The sequence below is a fragment of the Mastigoproctus giganteus genome, chromosome 2 (assembly GCF_048544385.1).
Source record: "Mastigoproctus giganteus isolate SK-2022 chromosome 2, ASM4854438v1, whole genome shotgun sequence".
Classification (NCBI taxonomy): Eukaryota; Metazoa; Arthropoda; class Arachnida; order Uropygi; family Thelyphonidae; genus Mastigoproctus; species Mastigoproctus giganteus.
Window position 1 is genome coordinate 246,208,306 of NC_143576.1, and position 27,254 is coordinate 246,235,559.

The window sequence follows — 27,254 nt, forward strand, 5'->3', positions numbered from 1 at the left end:
GCACTATGGATCAAAAATAAACAACTTCCAGAAGGAAACAATAAATCAATACTAATTGTTGCTTAGAAAGTAGAAACAATAGACAAACATTTCCTCATTCCATCCGTGCCTCACATATTGATCAAGGAAACAAAAGAATAAATAAATAAACCATACCCACAACATCACCGTCAAGGCTGCAGCTGTCGGGAAAGGTACAAACACCAAGGATTGCAGAGACATTACCTCTGAAAGCACTTACGCATTTAATACCTATGAATAGCAAAGGTGGTTGAATTAAATCACACCCACTATCTTCCTTTTATCAAAATTTCTCACTCACTCCTAAGAAAATATGCCTATATGTTAAAAATCAGTTGTCTCGGGGAAAAGAAAACCCAATGAGAGAAATTAAATATTAAGGAATAAGATGCCGTTGGGTAGGGTTAAACTCTGGAGGACCACAAACCATTGTAATACCCATGATTTTTTTGCCTCCCCCCAAAACCAATTTTTGCTCCCTTTGGGGGCAATATTGCCCCTGTTGAGAATCCCAGTTCTAGCTTATACAGTAACCTCTCATGAGGGATTGAGTCATATGCTTTTCTAAAATCCATATAAACAATGTCAAAATTATTTCCTACATCCAACTGACAAGTAATTGTGTCAAAATAGCTAACCAGGTTAATAAACATGATTTTCCCTTAACAAAACTATAGTTGTGTAGCCTTCAGAATTCCATTCTATCTAACCATTCCTGTATTGCACTCTTTATTGCTGCCTTCATGATTTTGGCCCCCACTTTAAGTCAGATTAACCACTTTCATAAGCATATAAATGTGTGCATTTATACACTTATGAAAATATAAAAAAATATATGATTCCTTCTTATATCCACTATTACATTAATTTATTCAAGACAATGAATACATTAAGAATGCTCAATTTTAAATTCCCAACTGCATTTATTCCAATTGTATCCATGGTATCAGGGAGAACACAGATGCAATATGTATGACTTTTAGGGATGCATCTGCTATAGGGTTAAATTAGGATCCATTAAAGCAAGTGTCTAGTGTACTTTTAGTGCACTGCATGAGCAATGATGTTATAATGCACAATTTGGTTTCGGTTTTTATTTTTGACATGTTTAAATGAGTTTTGAACTGCCTCATACTCCATCCTCCTGATGTTTTTTCTTTAGATTTACAGTATTAATTATAAGAGTGCTACTAATGCAAATTAAACAATAAGACTAAACTCAGAAACTGTAGTAATCTACAATTTTTATTACTTTTTCTATCACTTTTAATTTATATTTGCTTCAGTGAGACATATATTTGTTTACTGCACATAGAGCTCTAACAAGATTTGGTCGCCAACTATCATGATTACAAATTTATAAATGCAACTTGGAGCAGTTCCTCCTGCTGCTTTCATTAATTATTCACCTGGTTATTATGGCATTGCATTATTCATGAGAAGAAGATCTCAAGCAGAATTTTAACATGTAGTACATAAACACAGCAATGTAGAGAGCTTAACTTTCATCTATCATTTATGCATGTAGCATAAAACTTGTTTCTAAATAAATATTTAAAGTATGAAAATTTGCTCTTATTTGTCATTTTTTTTCCCTTTGCAACTTCAAGTACATGTATACATGTCCTAATTTGAGACACTATTCCTAAACAAAAACTTTCTTGATACTAATTATGGACAAAAATAAAATCGTTCTGCAAATAATCTACACACATCAAAAAAAAGAAAAAAATGGAAACTAAAAGAAAAGATAACAGAAAGCAGAAACCTTTGTACTTAGTAATTCCATTTATTTTAAATGAAATTATGAGCTATATAGTATGCAAAGCACTGTGCTTTTTAAGCATAACCAATGTGGATAAGCATGTTCTCATTCTGCAGTAAACAGCTTCGTGATTGCTGCCATATCCACATACCATAGCAAATTGCAAAGCAGCTACCACAGACTGCTGTAAAATTTTTAGAATGCATGTCTCATGCCACTGCTACAACAATTTGCTGCTCAATTCAGGCAGAAAAGCAGTTAAAAAACTTATCATATGCCATCACAATATAAAACGCCTAAAAAACTATCTAATGATTTCATTAAAATAACTATATAAAAATACATTTTTTTTAATTATTATTATTAACTATATGGAAGCCTGAGGCTTATGCTGCACCAGCCAAAAAAAATTTCCAGAGTTACCCTGAGAGAGAGAGAGAGAGAGTCAAAAGTAGAAGGGAATCACCAAGAAAGAGAAGAATGATGATATCCAGCTCAGGACCCTGGGTGCGCCAAACCCATACTCACCAGATATGAGCCCCTGGGGTTAAAATTTGACAAATCTGTTAAATTCATATGAACCACACTACTCAAATAATGAGAAAAAGGGGGTGAGGTTATGTGTGTGTGTGTGTGTGTGTGTGTGTGTGTGTGTGTGTGTGTGTGTGTGTGTGTGTGAGAGAGAGAGAGAGAGAGAGAGAGAGAGAGGGAGGACCACTAGAGAATGCATTAGCGAATACATGCAAATGATATTTCCTCAGTTGTTCTCAAAAAAAAAAAAAAAAAGTTGCCTTAAAACTTGCATTATTATATATCCTTGGAAAATGCAAGTTTACACTAGCAAGATGCCTTAATAAAGCACATTACTGTACAGAATGGAGAGCAAGTAACAAAGCATGATAATTAAGCCCACTCATCAATATAAGTCATTCATAGTTATGTATGATCATCACTTCTTGTATATGTGTTTATTTTATATTTTTAAAAATATTTCAAGAATAAATTTCAAACATGACAGAGAGAGAACTAACTCAGATTTGACTTAAGTTATATGATATATATGGCTGAAAATGAACTCGCCTGATTGAATTATCTGGCATATATAAAAATAAATATTTATTAGAATCTGAACCCCTTTCATTAGTAAACAATTTCAAATTCAAAATAAAAATCAAAAACTACTGAATATTCACTTTCAAGCATAATATCAAAAGAGCTGCAAGAATTCTTAAAACCACAGCATAACAAGAGAACAGTAAAGTAAATTCAGTTAGTATGAGACGACAAGGAAAAGGTTATATAAATAGATAAATCATTACCAGGAAACTGATCTATAAATAATACCATTACCTTTCTGATTTACTTGGTTTGCAGCATACTGTTCTCAAAAGCAAACACAGGCTGGACATATCAAACTATTAAGAAGCAATACATGCATGTATAGTTTAAAAATGGACAAACTGCACTTACACCTCTTGAACTACTACCAAAGAAAAGAGTAATGGCTCAATTCAAAGAAGCTATCTAGTTCCACTGGTGAAACAAAAATCAATAAAAAATACTCCTTTTGAAGGCAGAACAGGTGGTAGTAGAAAGTGAATATGCAGAGAGGGGGAGGGGGATATCAAAGGATATTACCCATCAATATTTGAATGGCATTAAAAAGGACAATACCCATTTACAATTATAGGTAGAGAAAATATAAGAAAGATATTAAAAAGTATGATAAACAGATCTTCTGAAAATAACAGAACTCAAAAATATACAGAAAAAAATAATACTAATTCAGAATGTTTCCTACACTATTTTCCAGCATTACCACTGTAATTCATGACATGCCCTATTACCATATAATCAAACAGAAAAATTAATTATAAGTTTATTTTAATAAAAACAATAAACTTCAGTTTAAATACAATAATCAAACTATACTACAAAGGTGATTCAATAATGCCAATTTATTCATGGTCATTAAAAGTACTTGTTTCATTCTATTTCAATAATAGCATCTAGTATATTGTTTTGTTTTCGGTTTTAAAACTGTCCATAAATGAAGTGAGCAGTTTATTTAAAATTATGGCATAACCCTTAAAAGATTACACAAAGACAAAGCATCACTCAGTTTGTTTTTACTGTAATTACATGCTGATAGGAAAAAACTTTAAAAGTCAGAAGAATGAAGCAGCAGATAAAGCATATATTTCTGAAAGAAAAGTTTATGAATGGAACCTAATATTTTTACCAGAATAAAAAACATGATATGTTGAATAATGATATTTTATCACAGTATGAGAGAGCCAGGCCATATTGCAATAAGTTGCAAAACTAACTTAAATTAGAAATCTGAATGAGCCAGCTCAGACCCATTCATGTTTTTGGAAAATTAAAAAAAGAATTTGAAAGGGCACTGATTTTATGAAAATGAACTAGTTTTGATAGGAATGCAAATCTTTCTTGACATATGCCATAGAGTTCATTATCATTATTAGCCATATGGTGCAAGGAAGCCTGAGGCTTTTGCTGCACCAGGCCAAAAAAAAAAAAAAAAAATTCTGAGTTACCCTGAAAGAGAGAGAGAGAGAGATGTTGTTATTTGGTTTTTAAGAGCATTAGCAACTAAGGCCATATTGCTCCATGATATGCGGTGGTCATTCCCTGACCTTTCCGCATCCTACGTATTTGGTGGTGACGGGCTCGAACCCCGGTCTAATCAAGAAGCGTGTGCTACGCACTGCTGCTCCTTCCCACCTGGCTACGGAGGCGCCAGAGAGAGAGAGAGAAGGAAATTACCAAGAAAGAGAAGAATGATGATATCCAGCTGAGGACTCTGGATTCATTTCATTCTCTCTCTCTCTCTCTCTCTCTCTCTCTCTCTCTCTCTCTCTCTCTCTCTCTCTCTCTCTCTCAGGATAACTCAGAAGCCTCAGGCTTCCTTGCACCATATGGCTAATAATGATAATGATGATAACGAACTCTATGGCATACATCAAGAAAAATTTGCACTCCTATCAAAACTAGTTTGTGTAGGGAACAAAAATACTTACCCAATACAGGGAACCCTTATACTGAAAAGAACAGGGATTTAATGAAAATTAATTTTAAAAAACATTACTACAATTACAAATGTGTAACTCTGAGACAGACTACTAAAATTGTTGCATTAGTTTTAAGGTATAATTAGCATTATTTAAAAAAAAATTATCATATAATGTATTGCATTTTTAAAGTAAAACTGCTAATACTTTTTCATCACCCTAGTAAATTAACAGAGAAGGAAAAATAAATAAATAAAAAATAAAATTTTAATTTTTGTAATTCTACCTTTAAAATTACCTTTTCTACAATAATATTCACCACATAATACAAGGGAGCTACAGGATTTTTCTGCACTGGCAAAAAAGAAAACAAAAAAAGAGATAAGAAAATACAAATTATGTGCTTCACTCCTCACATAAGGAACTATCCAGCTGCCCACAGAATTTATTCAAACTGTCAGCATCAACTACATGCAAAGGCAACTTATTCCAGCAATCAATGATTCGCTTACTAAAAGAAAATTTCCTATAATCTAGTCTAAACATCTTTCCCTGTAATTTGTTATGGCCCCTAGTTCTGGAATTCTTTATAACAGTATAACAGTGAAAATTCCACCTTCGTTCATTCTACTAACCCCCTCCTGGAGCCTTATAAACTTCAACCAGGTCACCTCTGAGGTGCCTGGTTGCCGACATAATCAGAGCCTTTCCTTGTATGTTGCCCTTTTTCTGATCTCACCAGCAAGTTGTCCATCTTTGGATCCTTTCAAGAAGCTCAATGTCTTTCTTCAGATGAGGTATCCATACCTGAATACAGTATTCCAAATGTGGTCTTATAATTGCCTTATACGGTGTGATTATGACCTCCCTATCTATACAGGACAATGTTTGATAAATCATTGGTAGAATGCTGTCGGCCTTCCTGGCTGCCTGTTTACACTGCTCAGAAAACTTCATATCTGCCTGTATTGTAACTCTCACAATGCTCTCCCCTATGAAGTAGGGGAGAGCATTGTGAGAGCAGGCACTATGAAGTAGCTGGGTGGGGTAGTGTAATCCTTCACAATATTATAAAATTTTCTGTTATTTATAAATGTGACTTAAGTGATCCAGAGCGAAAATTAATTGCATAATTTAACATTATATGCTCCTCTTGCATTGACCTTGATCACATAGTTTGTTCAAATTAATATTGATCGAGAGAGAGCAGACCATATGGTACCACAAGATTCGCTTAAATTTTAGCTGGGTGGTCAGTTAAATTCACAGGGCAGTGCCTGTTCAATAGGTCCTGGGGAGAACTCTGTTTCTCTTTTTTTCATCCCTTGTTTTCTGTACTATTTTTAATTCAGCCCCACCACACAGCTGCCACTTTTCTGACCATTTTTGAAGTCTGTTCAAGTTAGCATTAGCAAAGGCACATGATGCAAGAAAGCAAGCTTATATAGCATCAGACAAAAAAAAAAAAACTAACCCTTCTCATTTCACCCATCCACTTGCTCCAAATGTTTGTCTAGTTCTGCCTTGAATCTATTTAAGCTATCAACTTCCACAATGACAGATGGAAGTTTGTTTCAGCAATCACCCACCCGCTGGCTAAAGGCAAACTTCCGCACATCTATCCTACAACTGTCTTTCCTCAATTTGAATTTATGCCCTCTCAGGCGATTATTCTGAGCAAGAGGAAAAATCCCATCAGCATTAAGCATGCTCAAACCATTCAAGACCTTATACACCTCAATCAGATCACCTTGCTGGTGCCTAGTCTCCAAACACTGTAATCTGCAAAACTTTAGCCTTTCTTCGTAAGAGCAACCCTTTGTTCCATTCACTAATCTTTTTGCCCTTCTCTGTACTTGTTCCAGCAGCTCTACATCCTTCTTGAAATGAGGTCTCCAGACCTGTATACAGTGCTCAAGGTGTGGCCTGACCATTGCCTTATACAAGGGGATAATCACCTCCTCATCCCTGCTAGAAAAATTCCTGTATATCATTGACAAGACACCATGAGCTACTCTTGCAGACCGTCTGCACAATTACCCCCAGGTACTTGTGCAGGCCGATATGAAGTTTATGCTTAAAGAAAAAGTTGCTTCATCATGCTCCCTACTTTACAGATACGTTATAGTTTATGTAAGACAGGAAAAAAATACTTCACTTTTCATTAAAAAACCAGCATGTCTTGTTCAGTAATTACTTAATGGTGGTGTGACACACTGGTGCCACTGTAAATATTTCCCTCCTCTGCTTCACACATTAAATACAACTGATATTATAAGAATGAATATAGCTTTCTTTCTGACAACTTACCATCAGAAGCTCTCACTACACTGACAACTTACCATCACAAGTTCTCATTACAGTGAAAACTAACAACTTTCTATTGGAAGTTGCCATTACACTTCCTGATTTGCAAACAAATTGCAAATGTGTGTGTGTGTGTGTGTGTGTGTGTGTGTGTGTGTGTGTGTGTGTGTGTGTGTGTGTGTGTGAGAGAGAGAGAGAGAGAGAGAGAGAGAGAGAGAGAGGGTGGACCACTAGAGAATGCATTAGCGAATACTAATTGGTGATAAAATCACTAATTGGTGATATTAATCACTAATTGGTGATACTAAAATAGTGCCAAATCACTAATTGGTGATTTGGCACTAAATGGTGATATTTCACATAAATTTGGACCTGATGTTTGAATATGATTAAAAAATACAGCATGCCTCCTGTACTTATTATATGAACTATATTTCTCCATAGCCATAACATTTAATCTTTCCTCCATAAGTTTGTGTAGAAATACAGTAATTTGGTACATAATCAGATGTAGTCCACTGATGAAATACCTGATTTATGTAGCAACCTTCTTTAGTTTATATCAAACTTTTTCTTTCCCTTAGTTATTTTATTATCTTTCCACCCTCAATTTGATGCTCACTATTTTAACTTCACTTATTAATTATATATTTTACTTTCCCTTTCAGCTTCTCTACTTCTAATTGGCTCTTTGATTCTGCCTTTAATTTACCAGGGTATGTCTGCCAGGGGCAAAATTTGATGAGGTTTTAGAGCAGATATGATCTTTTAAGGGCACAAAAGGTGATATTGTTGTACATGTTGGCACTAATGACCTTAAGAGGTAAGAGATCTGCAGATTTAATTAACAAGTACAAGTCAATGTTGAAAAAATGTCTCCAACTAGGGTTGAATTTGAAACTGTCTGCAATTCTGCCCAGACACAATAGGAGGGAGTATATGATGAGAGCCTTGTCGATCAATTCGGACCTGGACAGATTGTGCAAGGCTCATGGGACAATTTTTTTTTTCAGCGTGGTCTGTGCTTGCTAACAGGAGAGACTGTTTCCACAGGAGTGGTATACACGTACCGTATTTCCCCATGCATAAGATGCACCTTAATTTTGGGGCCTGAAATTTGAAAAAAAATGTATTACATAAAGTTATTGAACTCAAGTTTTATTCATCATAAAATTCATACACCTCCTCATCACTGTCAAAACTCCCATCCATTAGCTTGTCCTCATCTGTGTCTGATGATGAATTACTGTCTTCATATATTGCCTCATCCTCAGTTCCATCTATGGCATTTGAAATGCCACACTTCTTAAATGACTTGACAACGATCTCAATCTTGATATTATCCCAGGATCTTTTCACTCAGGTACAAACTTCTCCTATAGTTGGTTTCTTCACTCTTCCTGCTGGTGTCAAATTGTCCCCAGAAGACTTCATCCATTGGTTCCATTCGTCTCTCATGGCAGCTTTGAAGGGTTTGTTAATGCTGACATCAAGTGATTGGAGCTGGGATGTCAAGCCTCCAGGTATGACGGCAAGTTTTGTTTTTTGCTCTGCAGCAATCTTCTTTGTGTTTTTTGTTATGTGTGCCCTGAACTGATCAAGCACCAATAGGGCAGGTTTGCGTAAGAGCCCACCTGGTCTCCTGCTCCAAACTTTCTCAAACCAGATCTTCATACCATCCTGATCCATCCAACCCTTGTCATGAACGTGGACAATCATTCCTCGAGGAATGTCTTCTTTTGGCATTGTTCTGTGTTTGAAAATCAGCATAGGAGGCAGCTTGGTTCCATCGGCATAACAAACTAGAACAACTGTATAATAGCTCTTTTCATGTTCACTTCTCTTCACAGTTACAGTTTTCATCCCCTTCTTATCAACAGTTCTGTTACTTGGGACATCAAATTGAAGGGGGACTTCATCCATATTTGCAATCTGTCCCAACTCAAACTGATGTGTCTTCCGACACTGAATGACAAAACGATGAAATTCAAGGACCTTCTGCTCATAGCTTTCAGGCATCTTTTGGGAAAGTCTGGTGCGTGTACGAATGCTCAGTCCATTCTGTTTCATGAACCTGAAGCACCAATTGTGTCCTCCTTTGAAATCAGTAACTTCTTTTTCATCAGCAATTCTTGCCTCATGCTGAACCATCTTTGTGGATACAAGAATTCCAATTGCCCTTTGCTCTTCAATCCATATCTTCAATTCCCTCTCTAAATCAGGCCATTTTGCTGACTTACCTCTCGTGGCCTTCTTCTGCCTTAGCGTTTTCAGTAGGGTTTCTTCTTCCCGTAGCCAGTCTTGGATTGTTTCCTCAGTTGGAGGAGGACCAAACTTACGTTCAGCAGCACGATTTCCATTCATTTTTGCAAACTGGATAACTTTTAACTTGAATTCAGCACTGTACGAAAATCTTTTCTGAGCCATTTCTGGGCAGAACGTGGCAAAACGTAACCTAATATACCAGTAACAAGTGCAAAACAATGAGCGCAAAGACAACAAGCGCGAAAAAGCAGGAAATGCAAGTAAAAAAAAATCTACAACCACTGTATAAGACGCACCCGGTTTTTAGACCCCTAATTTTTCGAAAAAAGGTGCATCTTATACATGGGGAAATATGATAATTATAAAGGGTGGAAGAATAGTTGCTGATGCTATTGCAGTGTTATGGGGGTCGGAAAACTGCTAGTTTGGGGGGATTCACAGTAGCTGCAGGCAGAGGCAAAAGGGATTCTTGCATTGCTTCTATTATAATGAGCAGCAGCCTAGAAGGCAAGTTGCTGGAGATTTCAAGAGCTGTTGGGAACAAGAAAATACATGGGCAGTGTTAGGGTAACTAAGAGTAAGAACAGGTGCGGGCATACTTGCATGTACACCAATGCTAAAAGTATAGTAAATAAATTTGATGAATTTGAAGTGCTCATCAAGGCATCAGAGGCAGATATTGTTGGGATATTAGAGAAATGGTGTCACACAGATATAAGCAGTGCAGAATTTGAATTTGGGGAGTAAAATGTGTACAGAGAGTTTAAACAGGGTAGAAAAGGAGGAGGAGTTATGCTGTTAGTTAAGAAACACATAAATTCTAAGGAAGTGCATCCAGTTGACATAGTTGGACACTGCAATGTTCAGTCAGTTTGGCATGACATAAACACTGGGAAAGGGAAAATGACAGTAGGAGTGTGCTATACGCCTAATGACTCTGATGAGTACAATGAACAATTGTGCAGAGAAATAGAGTAGGCCAGTAAATCAGAATGTCTTGTAATGGGAGATTTTAATTTTTGAGATATTGACTGGAATTTGTGGGTAGGTCACTCGCACACTAGCAAGACTTTTGTAGATTCATGGGAGGAATGTTTTCTACAGCAACATGTTTGAGGGGCAACCAGAGGGGATAATACTCTTGATCTAATTATCAGCAGTAATAACTCATGCATTAGGAATTTGCAGATAAAGGAACCACTAGATGACAGCGATCACAGTCTACTGATGTGGGATTTACGTAAAGATGCAACTACCATCAAGAGTAAAGGGAAGAGTTTTTGTAAAGGTGACTACAGTGGTCTCAGGCAGTTTTTGAATTCTATACAGTGGGATCAACTACTGATGTTAAAAACAGTGAATTCTAAATGGGAGGCCTTTATGAAATTAATCTTGGAAGATACTAGGCTTTTCATTCCAACTAAGAAATACTGTTCAAGATTTAGGCCTAAATGGATGTCAGTTGAACTAATGAGGCTTGTGGCAGAGAAGAAAAATGTGTGGGATGCATATAAATTAGAAGGTGACACAGAAGCCTATGGCAAATATAAGCTAGTCTGTAATCAAGTCACAAAGGAGGTTAGGCAAGTGAAGACATTATGAGTCTGGAGGCCTCATTTTAGGAAGGATGTAGAGTTGCTAGAATGAGTACAGAGAAGGGCAACAAGACTGGTGAGAGGAACAAAGGGGTTCTCTTACCAGGAGCGGCTTAAATTCTGTAAGTTGCAGCATCTGGAGACTACGCACGTGCGAGGTGATCTTAATGAGGTGTACAAGGCCTTGAATGGTTTAAGCAGGTTCAATGCTGATGGGATACTTCAACTTGCTCAGATTAAGAACCTGAGGGGACATAGATTCTGAGGAAAGACAGTTGTAGAATAGGTGTGTGGAAGTTTGCCTTTAGCCAGCTGGTAGTTGATTGCTGGAACAGACTTCCATCAGTTGTTGTGGAAGTCGATAGTTTAATTAAATTAAGGCTGAACTATACAAATATTTGGAGTGACCAGATGGGTGAAATGACAAGGGTTTTTTTTTTTGGCTGATGCTCTACAAGCTTGCTTTCTTGCATCATATGCCTCAACTAATGCTAATGCTAATGCTAATAATTTAATAAATTTTTTAGGTTCTTCAAATTCTTTTCCTTTATTATACCTTATTCTTTTCTTTTTCTTATTATCCTTCTTCTATTAGCCTTGGCAGCTTGTGTTCTATTGCTCCATATTTGTGCATTTTTCTATTAATTAATTCTGAATTCAATCTTTATTATATGCATTTTTATCCTTTGATGCAGCTTTGAGCACTCAGGTACAATGTCTGTATAAGATGGGGAAAAGGTGGAGAAAAACTGGCAAAACCGGAGCGGTAACAATGGAAAAAATCATTAGGAACCTGAAAAATAAAAGTAATATATTACCCTGATGATTTTAACTTCTTCATTAAGGGTCAGCAGCCAAAACCAAAGGAAATATAGCAAGAAGTAAGGCCTCTGTTTCTGATATGAAATATACGTAGCATGTGGTTAAAATAATGAAACCAAGTTGAAAAAGTGCATGCAGAAGTCAATACAAATATAGCAGTAACTAAGTGAAAAGTTGACATATATTTCATAGCCGACTTGACGGAGAAATGGTTAAGAAATATACGTCAACTTTTCACTTACTTACCACTATATTTGATTTGACTTCTGCATGCACTTTTTCAACTTATTTTAACCACATGCTACATATATTTCACATCAGAAACAGAGGCCTTACTTCTTGCTATATTTCCTTTGGTTTTGGCTGCTGACCCTTGATAAAGAAGTTAAAATCATCAGATCTATAGCATTAAGTACTACTAGTAATATATTACTTTTATTTTTTAAGTACCTAATGATTTTTTCCATTGTTACTACTTCCAGTTTTGCCAGCTTTTCTTCACCTTTTCCGCAATATACTTATCTACATTCCATTAATGATCATTGGATATTTCTAGTAGTGCCTCTAGTCCATAAACCATCCTAGTATATCTCTAAATATCATTCTTTATTTTTCTGTAAACATTCAATACAATCTCTATTATTTTTTTATTATATAAAATCTCTTATTATATATATGTATATACAGGGTGTCTCAAAAATATTGGTACAAACGTTTAGGGGAGGTAGGTAACATCTAAAGGATTGTGACTTGCATAGGAACCCATAACCGGAAATGTCACCGTAAGCTGGTAAACGGCGCTGTTCATCAGTTCGCGAGAGGGAAAATTTCTGGTTTACTCATTCAAGCAGTAGTCGCCACACGAAGAGCATGCATCGATATACGAACTGAGCTGGCAGACATGCATCTAGTGTATGGATTAGCAAGGGGCAATGGATGAGCCGCTCAACAAATTTATGGAGTACGCTTTCCAGACAGACATGTACCGGACCACCGTTTGTTTGCACGTGTGCATCAAAATTTGAGCGATTATGGGTCATTTAGAGGTAACAGGAGTAGTGCGGGCAGACCACTTCTGATGCGAACTCTCGCCATGGAAGAAAGTGTGTTGAATGCCGTCCAGAATAATCCTACTACCAGCACACATGCCATTGCCTCTGGCTTAGGAGTGTCTCGTTGCAGTGTACAGCATGTCCGGCATGATGATTCCTTACACCCCTTTCATCTCCAAAGAGTTCAGTTACTGCTCCCCCAAGATCATCCTACATGTGTGGCTTTTGCGCAGTAGTTTCTCCAAGAAAGTGTTCAACAAGACTTGAATTTTCCAGCCTATGTTTAGTTCACGGATGAGGCTTATTTCACTCGGGAAGGCTTATTCAATCAGCACAATGCTCATGTGTGGGCTCACGACAACCCACACAGTGTGCGTTCCCATGCGGCACAACATCGCTTCACAATAAATGTGTGGGCAGGTATGGTCGGTGAGTGCTTAGTCGGCCCATACCTGTTACCATCCCGCATGAACTCCGCTAAATATCGGATCTTTCTTGAATGAGTTCTACCAGGGTTACTTGGCAATGTTCCAGCAAATGTGAGATGCAACATTTGGTTTCAACATGATGGGGCGCCTGCCCATTATGGAAGGTGTGTTCGTGACCATTTGAACAGGCGTTTTGGACGTCGATGGAGTGGCCGTGGTGGACCTGTTGCCTGGCCCCCATGTTCACCTGATTTATCAAGCCTTGATTTCTTTCTGTGGGGGGGGCCCTCAAATCTATCGTGTATGAATCGCCTGTGGAGATGGAAATGGATCTCGTGGCGAGACTCGTTTGTGCTGCTGCTACTATCAAAGAAACTCCAGGTGTGTTCGACCGTGTCCACCAATCCATGCTGCGTCGGTGTCATGCATGCATTGCATCTCATGGTGGAACCTTCGAGCATCTGTTGTAGCATCATGAAATGAATCCATCTCATACTCCATTGTTAATATTATGTCGAATAAATGTTTGGCACTAATTACTGTCATGTCATTTCGGCTTCTTATGCCTCTGCTACTACTTTCCCGTGACATTTCTGGTTATGGGTTCCTATGCGATTCACATTCCTTTAGATGTTACTTACCTCCCTTAAACGTTTGTACCAATATTTTTGAGACACCCTGTATCATATATATATATATATATATATATATATATATATATATAATTATACATATATTTGAATAACGTTTGAAATAGTTGGAAATTGAATCTTTTATAATAAATATAAAATAAAAAGGTAAAGCAGATCAGAGGTAGCAAAAAACATTTCTCTACATGATGCTTGAAATATAACAATAAAAATTAATTAGAATAAGAATTAAAAAATAAATAAATAATGCTTGCAGCATGGCAAGACAGAAGAGCAAAAATAGTCAAAATTAAACATAACGATCAACCAACAGGAGGGAAGAGAAGGGTAACAAGAATAAAAATATTACAGCACAAACTCTCTAAGATAATTTAGAACATCTAAATGTAAAGATAATAAAATAATAATCCTTTAAATTTTGAATGCCAATTAAATAGAAATTTAACGGCAACCCCTCTGTCCCTGATCATTATTGGCCTTGTGGTCCTCTGTTGCGATGGGGCGTAATGGTCAGTTTATTTTGTTTTATTTTATTGTAGTGGTTTACATCTCTGTTGGTGATATTTCACATAAATTTGGACCTGGTGCCCGTCAGAGGGGGTGCCATTAAATTTATATTTAATTGGCATTCGAAATTTAATGGATTATTATTTTATTATCTTTACATTTAGATGTTCTAAATTACCTGCTGTACTATTTTTATTCTTGTTACCCTTCTCTTCCCTCCCTATTGGTTGATCGCTATGTTTAATTTTGCCTATTTTCGCTCTTCTGTCTTGCCATGCTGCTGGCATTATTTATTTTTTTTTTTAATTGTTATTCTAATTTATTTTTATTGTTATATATATATTATTTTATAAATTAAAAAATTACTTACCGACATCTGAGAAATGCCCATACCATAAAACTCAGCAGACCCAGAACTCCAAGTACTATTAATACTACCACCTATAATGATACAATAATAATAAGAAATGAAAGTAATGACTTAAAAAGCAAACAATCATATATTCAGCTGGAAAAATAAACAGCACATAACGAAATTGACTGCTACTAAAAACCAGTTAGTTAATGTATGCAACACATTATATTTTAAATGCATTAGCAAATAGGCATAATTCATGATTTATAAAAAAATAAGCAAAAGGCAACAACTTTTATGCATGAAATGAAAATATTTTGTTTCTGTGCATCTGCCATACTGCCTATCAATTATTCCTCACAGTGCATGGACAAGCGTAATATTATCCCATTGTATTAGGCCATGGTTTGGCTGCATCTTGAGTACTGTATACATTTCTGTGGAGGCCTCACTCTAGGAAGGATACAGATCTGCTGGAACGGGTGTAGAGAACGGCAACCATACTGGTGAAGCAAACAAAAGGGTGTTCTTATCTAGAAATGGTTCATTTCCAAATTAGTGTCCCAAGACTAGGCACCTGTGGGGAGATCTGATTGAGAAGTTTAAAGCCTTGAATAAATTTCTTCAACTTGCTAAGACAACACATGAGGCGGCATAAATTCAAGTTGAGTAAGAATGACTGTTGAATAAATACGTGAAATTTTGCCTTCAGTCAGTGTGTAGTTTATTATTGGAATAAGCTTCTATCTGCTTGGACTGGTTGAATAAACTCAAGGAAGAACTAGACAAATTCTTGGAGGGTTTGGATGGGTGTAGGTTTTTTTTTTTTTTTTTTTTTTGGCTGATGCTATATAAGCTTCCTTTCTTGCATCATTTGCCATTACTACTACTACTACTACTACATGGTTATCAATAAATCAAGAACAATAAATATTCATTGATTAAAATTTAGTTTGTTTGTTATTTGGTTTTTAGAAGCATTAGCAACTAAGGCCATATTGCTCCGGGGATATGCAATGGTCATTCCCTGACCTTTCAGCATCCTCCGTATTTGGTGTCACGGGCTCGAACCACGGTCTAATCAAGAAGCGTGTGCTACACACTGCTGCTCCTGTCCACCTGGCTATGGAGGCACCATTATTAATTAAAATTTAGCTATGAATTGAAGAGCACTCAATAACACTGTAAAGCAGGAATAAATGAATTTTACAAGTACTGTACTGCAATCAAACTGAAGCATGATCAAAATGGAAGTTGATAGCCTAAATAAGTTTAAGGCTCAGCTGGACAGGTATTTCGAACGAACAGAGGGGTGAAGTGGAAGTGGTTATTTTTATTTATTTATGTTACTTTTTTTTTTTTTTTTGGCTGATGCTGCATAAGCTTGCTTTCTTGCATCAAATGCCTCTACTAATGCTAATGCTAATGCTAAAATAAATATCACAAAAGATATTCGAAATGAGTACTATGTGACAGGTTTCAACATGGCGTGAGAAGGAATCCTGTACACGTGCGAGTAGCACTGTGTTGTTTCAAATAGCAGTGGCAGCTTTGTGGATGTGATTCACGAAGTCATCTTGGCTGTTAACCTCTGTGGCATAAACAACTTGTTTCGTGTGATCCCCACATATAAAAATCCAATGGGTTCAATTCAGGAGAGTGTGGTGGCCAAGAAATGGGACCTCCACAATCAATCCAGTCATTCTGGTAACAATCTTTTAAGAATGTTCTTACTTGTATCAAAAATGTGGACACACTCTGTCATGCTGAAACCACACATTGGCACGTACACTTAAAGGAACATCTTCCAGAACATTGCTAACACTTCAGCGTTAGCAATGTCCTCTGCAAAAACTGTAAGTTAACCCAAGCACGGTACTAAGTACTATAGGTTCTAATACCTCTCGTGTTTGGGGTTCACATAAAAAAAAAAAAAAAAAGAATAAAGTACCGTATTTCCCCATGAATAAGACGCACCTTTTTTCGAAAAATTTGGGGTCTAAAAACTGGGTGCATCTTATACGGTGGTTGTAGATTTTTTTTTACTTGCACTTCCCGCTTTTTCGCGCTTGTTGTCTTTGCGCTCATTGTTTCGCACTTGTTACCGGTATATTAGGTTACGTTTTGCCACATTCTGCCCAGAAATGGCTCAGAAAAGATTTTCGTACAGTGCTGAATTCAAGTTAAAAGTTATCCAGTTTGCAAAAATGAATGGAAATCGTGCTGCTGAACGTAAGTTTGGTGCTCCTCCAACTGAGGAAACAATCCGAGACTGGCTACGGGAAGAAGAAACCCTACTGAAAACGCCACGGCAGAAGAAGGCCATGAGAGGCAAGTCAGCAAAATGGCCTGATTTACAGAGGGAACTGAAGATATGGATTGAACAGCAAAGGGCAATTGGAATTCTTGTGTCCACAAAGATGGTTCAGCATGAGGCAAGAAGAACTGCTGATGAAAAAGAAGTTACTGATTTCAAAGGAGGACACAATTGGTGCTTCAGGTTCATGAAACGGAATGGACTAAGCATGCGTACACACACCAGACTTGCCCAAAAGATGCCTGAAAGCTATGAGTAGAAGGCCCTTGAATTTCATTGTTTTGTCATTAATGTCGGAAGACACATCAGTTTGAGTTGGGACAGATTGAAAATATGGATGAAGTCCCCCTTCAATTTGATGTCCCAAGTAATAGAACTGTTGATAAGGAAGGGGGTGAAAACTGTAACTGTGAAGACAAGTGGACATGAAAAGAGCCATTATACAGTTGTTCTAGCTTGTTGTGCTGATGGAACCAAGCTGCCTCCTATGCTGATTTTCAAACGCAAAACAATGCCAAAAGAAGACAATCCTCGAGGAGTGATTGTCCACGTTCATGACAAGGGCTGGATGGATCAGGATGGAATGAAGATCTGGTTTGAGAAAGTTTGGAGCAGGAGACCAGGTGGGCTCTTACGCAAATCTGCCCTATTGGTGCTTGATCAGTTCAGGGCACACATAACAAAAAACACAAAGAAGATTGCTGCAGAGCAAAAAAAAAAACTTGCCGTCATACCTGGAGGCTTGACATCCCAGCTCCAACCACTTGATGTCAGCATTAACAAACCCTTCAAAGCTGCCATGAGAGACGAATGGTACCAATGGATGAAGTCTTCTGGGGACAATTTGACACCAGCAGGAAGAGTGAAGAAACCAACTGTAGGACAAGTTTGTACCTGGGTGAAAAGATCCTGGGATAATTAGCATTAGCATTAGTAGAGGCATATGATGCAAGAAAGCAAGCTTATTCAGCATCAGCCAAAAAAAAAAAAAAAAAAAAACACACACCACTCCCATTTCACCCCTCCGTTCGTTCGAAATACCTGTCCAGTTGAGCTTTAAATTTGTTTAGGCTATCAACCTCAACAACAAGTGATGGAAGTCGGTTCCACCAACCAACCACCCGCTGGCCAAAGGCAAATTTCCGCACATCTATCCGACATCCGTCCTTCCTCAATTTGAATCTATGCCCTCTGAGGTGATTATTCTGAGCAAGATGAAGAATCGCATTGGCATTGAGCATGCTAAAACCATTCAAAGCCTTATACACCTCTATCAGATCACCTCGCCGGTGCCTAGTCTCCAGACTCTGTAATTTGCAAAACTTAAGCCTTTCTTCGTAAGAGCAACCCTTTGTTCCATTCACTAATCTTGTTGCCCTTCTCTGTACCCATTCCAGCAGCTCTACATCCTTCTTGAAATGAGGCCTCCAAACCTGTATACAGTACTCAAGATGTGGCCTAACCATTGCCTTATACAAGGGAATAATCACCTCCTTATCCCTGCTAGAAAAATTCCTGTATATCATTGACAAGACACCATGAGCTACTCTTGCAGCTCGTCTGCACTACTCAGAGAACTTCATATCTGCCTGCACAATTACCCCCAGGTCCTTTTCATTCTCCACCACTGTCAGTGTAGTACCGCAGAGTTGATACGTTGCTCTGGGGTTACTGTTTCCCATATGTAGTACTTTACATTTGTCAATGTTAAACTTCATTTGCCACCTCTCAGCCCATCTGTTCAACCTTTCCAGATCCTGTTGCAGAAGCATAGCGTCAGTAGTGTCCTTAACAACCCTGCCAACCTTTGTATCATCTGCAAACTTGGACATTAAACTTGATATCCCATCATCAGTATCATTCATAAACACCGAAAACAACAACGGACCCAACACTGAACCCTGAGGAACTCCACTAATAACATTAGTCCACGTTGAGCAGTGTCCACTGATTACCACTCTCTGTCTTCTCCCCCTCAACCATCCCTTTATCCATAGCAGCAATTTGCCTCCAATGCCACACCGCTCCAATTTGTGCAGCAGTCTTCCATGTGCAACAGTATCAAAAGCCTTTCTAAGATCCAAATATATAATATCAAAGTTATTCCCTGCATCCAGTTCTTTTGTGACTACATCATAGTATCCAATCAAATTGGTCAGGCGAGACCTGCCCTTAACAAAACCATGCTGCGTCTGAGCTATAACTGAATTCTTGTCTAGATGATCCTGCAGTGCTTCTTTAACCAGTGCCTCCATTAATTTACCTGGAACAGAAGTTAAACTAACAGGTCTATAATTACTTGTGTCAGCCTTTGATCCTCCTTTGTGAATTGGGGTTACATTTGCACATCTCCAGTCTATGGGTACCTCCCCTGAGTCCAAAGAAGCTCTCATAATTATGGCTAGGGGTTTGCTTACTTCCTTTGCTGCCTCCTTTAATATAACTGGATATATCCCATCCACCCCAGGTGCCTTTTTTATGTTTATCCTCAACAATCTCTCCTCCACTTTCCTCTCAGTTATTACAAAATCATCCAGCTTACTGCCAATGTTTACTTTACCTACATCATTCTCCTTCCTGAATAACTCCTCATGCGTGAATGTAGATGCAAAATACTCGTTTAGATTGTTAGCCACCTGAGCAGGATCCTTAACTGTTGAACCATCAATATCCAGTGGACCAATCTGATTCATCCCTTTCCTTCTTGAGTTTAAATATGTAAAGAACTCTTTTCTGTTTTTCTTTGCATCCTTTGCCAAGGATATTTCGTAGTCTGCCTTTGCCTGCCTAATCTCCTTTGTGACTTGGTTACAGACCAACTTATATCTATCATAGGCTTCCATGTCACCCATTAATTTGTATGTATCCCATGCATTTTTCTTCTCTGCCACATGTCTCATTAGTTCATCTGACAACCATTTAGGCCTAAACCTCGAACAATATTTCTTAGTTGGTATGTAAAGCCTGGTAGCCTCCAATATTAGTTCCTTGAATGCTTCCCATTTTGAGTTTGCTGTTGGTAACGTCATCAGTTGGTCCCACTGTATAGAATTTAAATACTGTCTCAGTCCATCATAGTCGCCTTTACGAAAACAAAAACCCTTCCCTTTACCTCTGATGGTAGTTACCTCCTTGAGTAAATCCCACTTCAACACACTGTGATCACTGTCACCTAGTGGTTCATTTATCTGCAGATTCTTAATGCATGAAGAATCACTACTGATAATCAGATCAAGAGTATTGCTCCCTCTTGTTGCCTCACGAACATGCTGATGTAGAAAACAATCATCCAATAAATCCACAAAAGCCTTGCTAGTGTGCGAGTGACCAACCCACAAATTCCAGTCAATATTTGGAAAATTAAAATCCCCCATTATAAGACTCTCTGATTTACTGGCCCACTATTTCCCTGTACAATATCTTATTATACTCATCAGAGTCATTAGGCCTATAGCACACTCCTACTCTCAATTTTGATTTCCCTATGCTTATGTCACACCAAACTGACTCGACACTGCCCTGTCCATCGATGTCGACTGGTTTCACTTCCTTGGACTTTATGTGTTTCTTAATTAATAGCATAACCCCTCCTCCCCTCCTGTCCTGTCTATCCTTTCTATACACATTGTATTCCCCAAATTCCAGTTCCGCATTACTTATATCTGTGTGACACCACGTCTCTGATATCCCAACAATATCTGCCTTTGATGTTTTGAGCAATACCTCAAATTCATCAAATTTGTTTACTAAACTCCTAGCATTTGTGTACACGCAAGTATACCTGCACCTGTTTCTATTCTTAGCTACCCTGACACAACCCATGTGTTTACTTGTACCGCAATGGCTCCCAGCAGTCTCTGAAATATCAAGCATCTTGTTTTTCAGGCTTCTGCTCATTCTAATAGAAGCAGTGCAAGAATCTCTTTCACCTCTGCCAGTGGCTACTGTCAATCTATTGGTCTTTGTCTCCCCCCAAGCTAGCAGTTTTCCGACCCACCTAAGACTGCCTCGATAGCATCAGCAAAAATTCTTGCACCCTTTCTATTTAAGTGTATCCAATCCCTGTAGAAGCAATCTCTCCTGTTAACAAGTACAGTCCAGGCTGAATAATATCAAGATTGAGATCGTTGTCAGTCATTTAAGAAGTGTGGCATTTCACGCCATAGAGGGAACCGAGGATGAGGCAATATATGAAGACAGTGATTATAGGCTTGATAATATCAAGATTGAGATCGTTGTCAAGTCATTTAAGAAGTGTGGCATTTCAAATGCCATAGAGGGAATCGAGGATGAGGCAATATATGAAGACAGTGATTAGTCATCAGACACAGATGAGGACAAGCTAATGGATGGGAGTTTTGACAGTGATGAGGAGGTGTATGAATTTTATGATGAATAAAACTTGAGTTCAATAACTTTATGTAATACATTTTTTTTTCAAATTTCGGGCCCCAAAATTAAGGTGCGTCTTATACATGGGGAAATACGGTATCTTTTACAATGCAAAAGATAACTGTATTCATCACATATTGATGCTAAACCCCACTTGGAAATGGGATTGCCGAATGGCATAAGGGTTTTCCACTGACCATGTATGGATGTATGGAGATTGTGCACGTTGAATATCCTATTTCATGTAAATGTTTCCTTTAGCATTAGTAAAGGAATATGATGCATTCCGTGGAACGTTACATAAGTCAGAATTTCCCCCATGTTTGTGCTGCAATCGCAACTGTGCTTGTGGAATTGATTGAATTAAAAAAGAAATGTTCGACGAACATGTAAGTAGAATTATTTATTGTATTTATTCAATTTTTTATCTCATGCACAGGAAAAATTATAAAAGCATGCAATTTAAAAAAATTTCAACATTATAAAATTATAAAAAAAGAGAGGATACAGGCATAATGTCGGTAAGTTTTACCTCTCGAGCATCATTGCCAGAATTGACGTCTTCGGCTGATAAGTACGCTGCTACGGAGGTTGAGGGCTGTGGAGATTTAGAAAGGGTCGGCCACTCAACCTTATGAAAGAACATATTAATGGATGACTGGACGGTGGCTTTTTTCTTTTCATCATAGATTTCTTTGTAGCAAGCAAGCATATCATTCACCCCTCTGTAAACTTTTAAGAATCGTTTGCTGTCAGGATCCATCTTCTCAAACCTCGCCATTGCCGGTACAATTTCACGAAATGCCATAGCCATCTCTCTGGTGATGAAGCATCTCGGCTCCTTATTTGGTTCATCTTGAGCTTTGTCAGCACTTTCACTTTCTTCTTTCTTTCACTATCGCTGCCTGCAAGTCAATAAGTTCTTTGTTAGATAATTCCTTCTCTTCTTCCTCTATTAACTCCACCATGTCTTTGGCATCAACCTCCAATTGAAGTAGCTCTTGCAACCTTTACAATCTTATCTGTAACCTCTTCATATGAGGCCATTACTTCATTACAAGGCCATTACTCGGCCTTGTAATTGCATAAAAGTATTGGTAAGGGTATCCACGTGTTTACAACTCCGCTGAACGAGAAGTTCTTTAGCCATATTTAGCCGCTTGATTGATTATTTCTGTAAGTAGCTTATAGACCTAGTAAGGATCGTTAGTTTATTCTGAATTGAGACAGCCAGATTTGAAAGTTAATTTATACTTAAGTGTCCGTAGATTTACCGTTTACCATTCGAACTTCACGCCTTTGTGATACGATAGTTATATACCGTACTAGATAGCGTTAGTTGAACTTCGTTAGCAGTTACATTGTACTTTTAAATAAATACATATAACGACTTAGATTACAAACGTAACATAATTAATTATATTTAACATAATTAATAACATAACATAATCAATTATAATAAATTAATAGAATCATGACTCAGACCACAGCAGCAAAGCAAAAGGCTCAAGCTAATGGAAGTGCTGTGGCTCAGAGCAGAATGAGGGGGGCAGTTGTCCTCTGACTCACAGCCTTATAAAATGAACTGTTTGCTTGATGTTCGTGAGCAGTCGGGTACGGGACATGATACTGCCACGGGGGATGTCTTTGTGTGTGCGCGATGCAAGGAGTGTATCGATATCAGGCAACAACTCAGCGTTCTTGTGGGCCTATATGAGAGCTAGAAGGACAGGGTGGATGCCCTCGAAGAAACTAAATTGAGGGGCCCATCAAGCTCTCAGCTGCCCACACCAATGCCAGAGCTTGCACTTGGGCATCACGTGACACAACAGCAGCCCCCAAGGCAGAATGCGCTGGTCCCGAAGTAACTAGTAGTTGTTGGTGACTCTATTGTCAGGGAAATGGGAAACATGCTTCGTAAAAAGGATGGGTGGAACAGGACCAGGGTATGTCTGCCAGAGGCAAAGGTTGATGACGTTGTAGAGCGGATATCATCTTTTAAGGGCACAAAAGGTGATATAGTTGTACACGTTGGCACTAATGATATTAAGAGTAGGAGACCGGCGGAATTACTTAACAAGTACAGGTCCTGTTGAAAAAAAAGCCGTGAATTAGGGTTGAATTTGAAAGTGTCTGCAATTCTGCCCAGACACGATAGGAGGGAGTATATGATGAGAGCCCTGTCGATCAATTCGGCCCTGGAAAGATTGTGCAAGGCTCAAGGGGTAGAATTTTTTTCAGCCTGGACTGTACTTATTAACAGGACAGACTGCTTCTACAGGGATGGGATACACTTAAATAGAAATGGTGCAAGAATATTTGCTGATGCTATCGAGGCAGTGTTAGGTGGGTCGGAAAACTGCTAGCTTGGGGGGAGACAAAGACCAATAGATTGACAGTAGCCACTGGCAGAAGTGAAAGAGATTCTTGCACTGCTTCTATTAGAATGAGCAGAAGCCTGAAAAACAAGATGCATGATATTTCAGAGACTGCTGGGAGCCATTGCGGTACAAGTAAACACATGGGTTGTGTTAGGGTAACTAAGAATAGAAACAGGTGCAGGTATACTTGCGTGTACACCAATGCTAGGAGTTTGGTAAATAAATTTGATGAATTTGAGGTATTGCTCAAAACATCAAAGGCAGATATTGTTGGGATATCAGAGACATGGTGTCACACAGATATAAGGGATGCAGAACTGGAATTTGGGGAGTACAACGTCTACAGAAAGGATAGACAGGATAGGAAGGGGGGAGGGGTTATGCTATTAGTTAAGAAACACATAAAAACCAAGGAAGTGAAGCCAGTCGACATCGCTGGACAGTGCAGTGTCGAGTCAGTTTGGTGTAACATAAGCATTGGGAGATCAAAATTGAGAGTAGGAGTGTGCTATAGGCCTAATGACTCTGATGAGTATAATAAGAAACTGTACAGGGAAATAGAGTGGGCCAGTAAATCAGAGAGTCTTATAATGGGAGATTTTAATTTCCCAGATATTGACTGGAATTTTGGGGCTGGTCACTCACACACTAGCAGGGGCTTTTGTGGATTTATTGGATGATTGTTTTCTACATCAGCATGTTCGGGAGGCAACTAGAGGGAGTAATACTCTTGATTTGATTATCAGCAGTGATTCTTCATGCATTAAGAATCTGCAGATAAACGAACCACTAGGTGGCAGTGATCACAGTGTGCTGAAGTGGGATTTACTCAAAGAGGTAACTACCATTAGGGGTAAAGGGAAGGGTTATTGCTTTCTTAAAGGCAACTATGATGGACTGAGACAGTATTTAAATTCTATACAGTGGGACCAACTGATGATGTTACCAACAGCAAATTCAAAATGGGAAGCATTCAAAGAACTTATCTTGGAAGCTACTAGGCTTTACATACCAACTAAGAAATATTGTTCAAGGTTTAGGCCTAAGTAGATGTCAGAAGAATGAATGAGACATATGGCAGAGAAGAAAAATGAATGGGATACATACAAATTAACATGTGACACAAAAGCCTATGATAGATAGAAGTTGATCTGTAACCAAGTTACAAAGGAGGTAAGGCAGGCGAAGGCAGATTACGAGAAATCTTTGGCAAGGGATGCAAAGAAAAACAGCAAAGAGTTCTTTACTTATGTAAACTCTAGAAGGAAGGGGATGAATCAGATTGGTCCACTTGATACCGATGGATCAACTGTTGATGATCCTGCTCAGGTAGCTAACAAACTGAATGAATATTTTGCATCGACATTCACACACGAGGAGTTAGTTATTCAGTGAGGGGAATGTCACAGGTGTATTCAACTCTGGCAGTAAGCTACAGAATCTTGAAATAACTGAGAGTAAGGTGGAGGAGAGGTTGTTGAAGATAAACACAAGAAAGGCACCCGGGGTGGATGGGATCTATCCAGTTATATTAAAGGAGGCAGCAAAGGAAGTAAGCAAACCCTTAGCCATAATTATGAGAGCTTCCTTGGACTCAGGGGAGGTATCCATAGACTGGAGATGTGCAAATGTAACCCCAATTCACAAAGGAGGATCAAAGACTGACACAAGTAATTATAGACCTGTTAGTTTAACTTCTGTTCCTGGAAAATTAATGGAGGCACTGGTTAAAGAAGCACTGCAGGGTTTTGTTAAGGGGAAGTCTTTCCTGACCAATTTGATTGAATACTATGATGCAGTCACAAAAGAAATGGATGCAGGGAATAACGTTGATATTATATACTTGGAGTTTAGAAAGGCTTTTGATACTGTTGCACATGGAAGACTGCTGCACAAATTGGAGCACTGTGGCATTGGAGGCAAACTGCTGCTATAGATAAAGGGGTGGCTGAGGGGGAGAAGACAGAGTGGTAATCAATGGACACTGCTCATCGTGGACTAATGTTATTAGTGGAGTCCCTTAGGGCTCAGTGTTGGGTCCATTATTGTTTTCTGTATTTATAAATGATATTGATGATGGTATATCAAGCTTAATGTCCAAGTTTGCAGACGATACAAAGGTTGGCAGGGTTGTCAAGGACACTACTGACACTATGCTACTGCAACAGGATCTGGAAAGGTTGAGCAGATGGGCTGAGAGGTGGCAAATGAAGTTTAACATTGACAAATGTAAAGTGCTACACATGGGAAACAGCAATCCCAGAGCAACGTATCAACTCTGTGGTACTACACTGACAGTGGTAGAGAATGAAAAGGACCTGGGGGTGGTTGTGCAGGCAGATATGAAGTTTTCTGAGCAGTGCAGGCGGGCTGCAAGAGTAGCTCATGGTGTATTGTCAATGATATATAGGAATTTTTCTAGCAGGGATAAGGAGGTGATTATTCCCTTGTATAAGGCATTGGTCAGGCCACACCTAGAGTACTGTATACAGGTCTGGAGGCCTCATTTCAAGAAGGATGTAGAGATGCTGGAATGAGTACAGAGAAGGGCAACAAGATTAGTGAATGGAACAATGGGGTGCTCTTACGAATAAAGGCTTAAGTTTTGCAAATTACAGTGTCTGGGGACTAGGCACCAGCGAGGTGATCTGATAGAGGTGTATAAAGCCTTGAATGGTTTGAGCATGCTCAATGCTGATGGGATTCTTCCTCTTGCTCAGAATAATCACCTGGGAGGGCATAAATTCAAATTGAGAAAATACAGATATAGGATAGACATGAGGAAATTTGCCTTTAGCTAGTGGGTGGTTGGTTGGTGGAATAGACTTCCATCCCTTGTCGTGGAAGTTGATAGCCTAAATAAGTTTAAGGCTCAGCTGGACAGGTATTTCGAATGAACAGAGGGGTGAAGTGGAAGTGGTTATTTTTTATTTATTTATTTTTTTTTTTTGGTTGATGTTGCATAAGCTTGCTTTCTTGCATCAACTGCCTCTACTAATGCTAATGCTAATTTGAAACTGTGCCCCCTCAGGTTTTTAATCTGAGCAAGAGGAAGAATCCCATCAGCATTCAGCTTGCTCAAGCCATTTAAGGCCTTATACAACTCAATCAGATCACCTTGCAGGTGCCTACTCTCCAGGTGCTACAATTTGTAGAACCTAAACCTTTCTTGATAAGAGCACCCCTTTGTTCCACTCACCAATCTTGTTGCCCTTCTTTGTACTCATTTTAACAACTCAACATCCTTCCTAAAAAGAGACCTCCAGACTTGTACACAGTAATCTACATATGGCCTGATCATTGCCTTGTATAACGGGATAATCATCTCCCTGTCCTGGCTGGCAAAATTCCTATACAGTTGG

At 38.4% G+C, this 27,254-nt stretch overlaps 1 protein-coding gene across 1 annotated transcript in view; it reads right to left on the minus strand.

Moving 5' to 3' along the window:
• Nucleotides 1–27,254, minus strand: part of Slob (Slowpoke binding protein) — a 111,530-nt gene that overhangs the window by 76,881 nt on the left and 7,395 nt on the right. Inside the window, exon 2 of the mRNA XM_090390275.1 lies at nucleotides 14,818–14,888. Within this exon, the coding sequence (XP_090246401.1) occupies nucleotides 14,818–14,888 (71 nt within the window). The remainder of the gene's footprint in view (nucleotides 1–14,817; nucleotides 14,889–27,254) is intronic.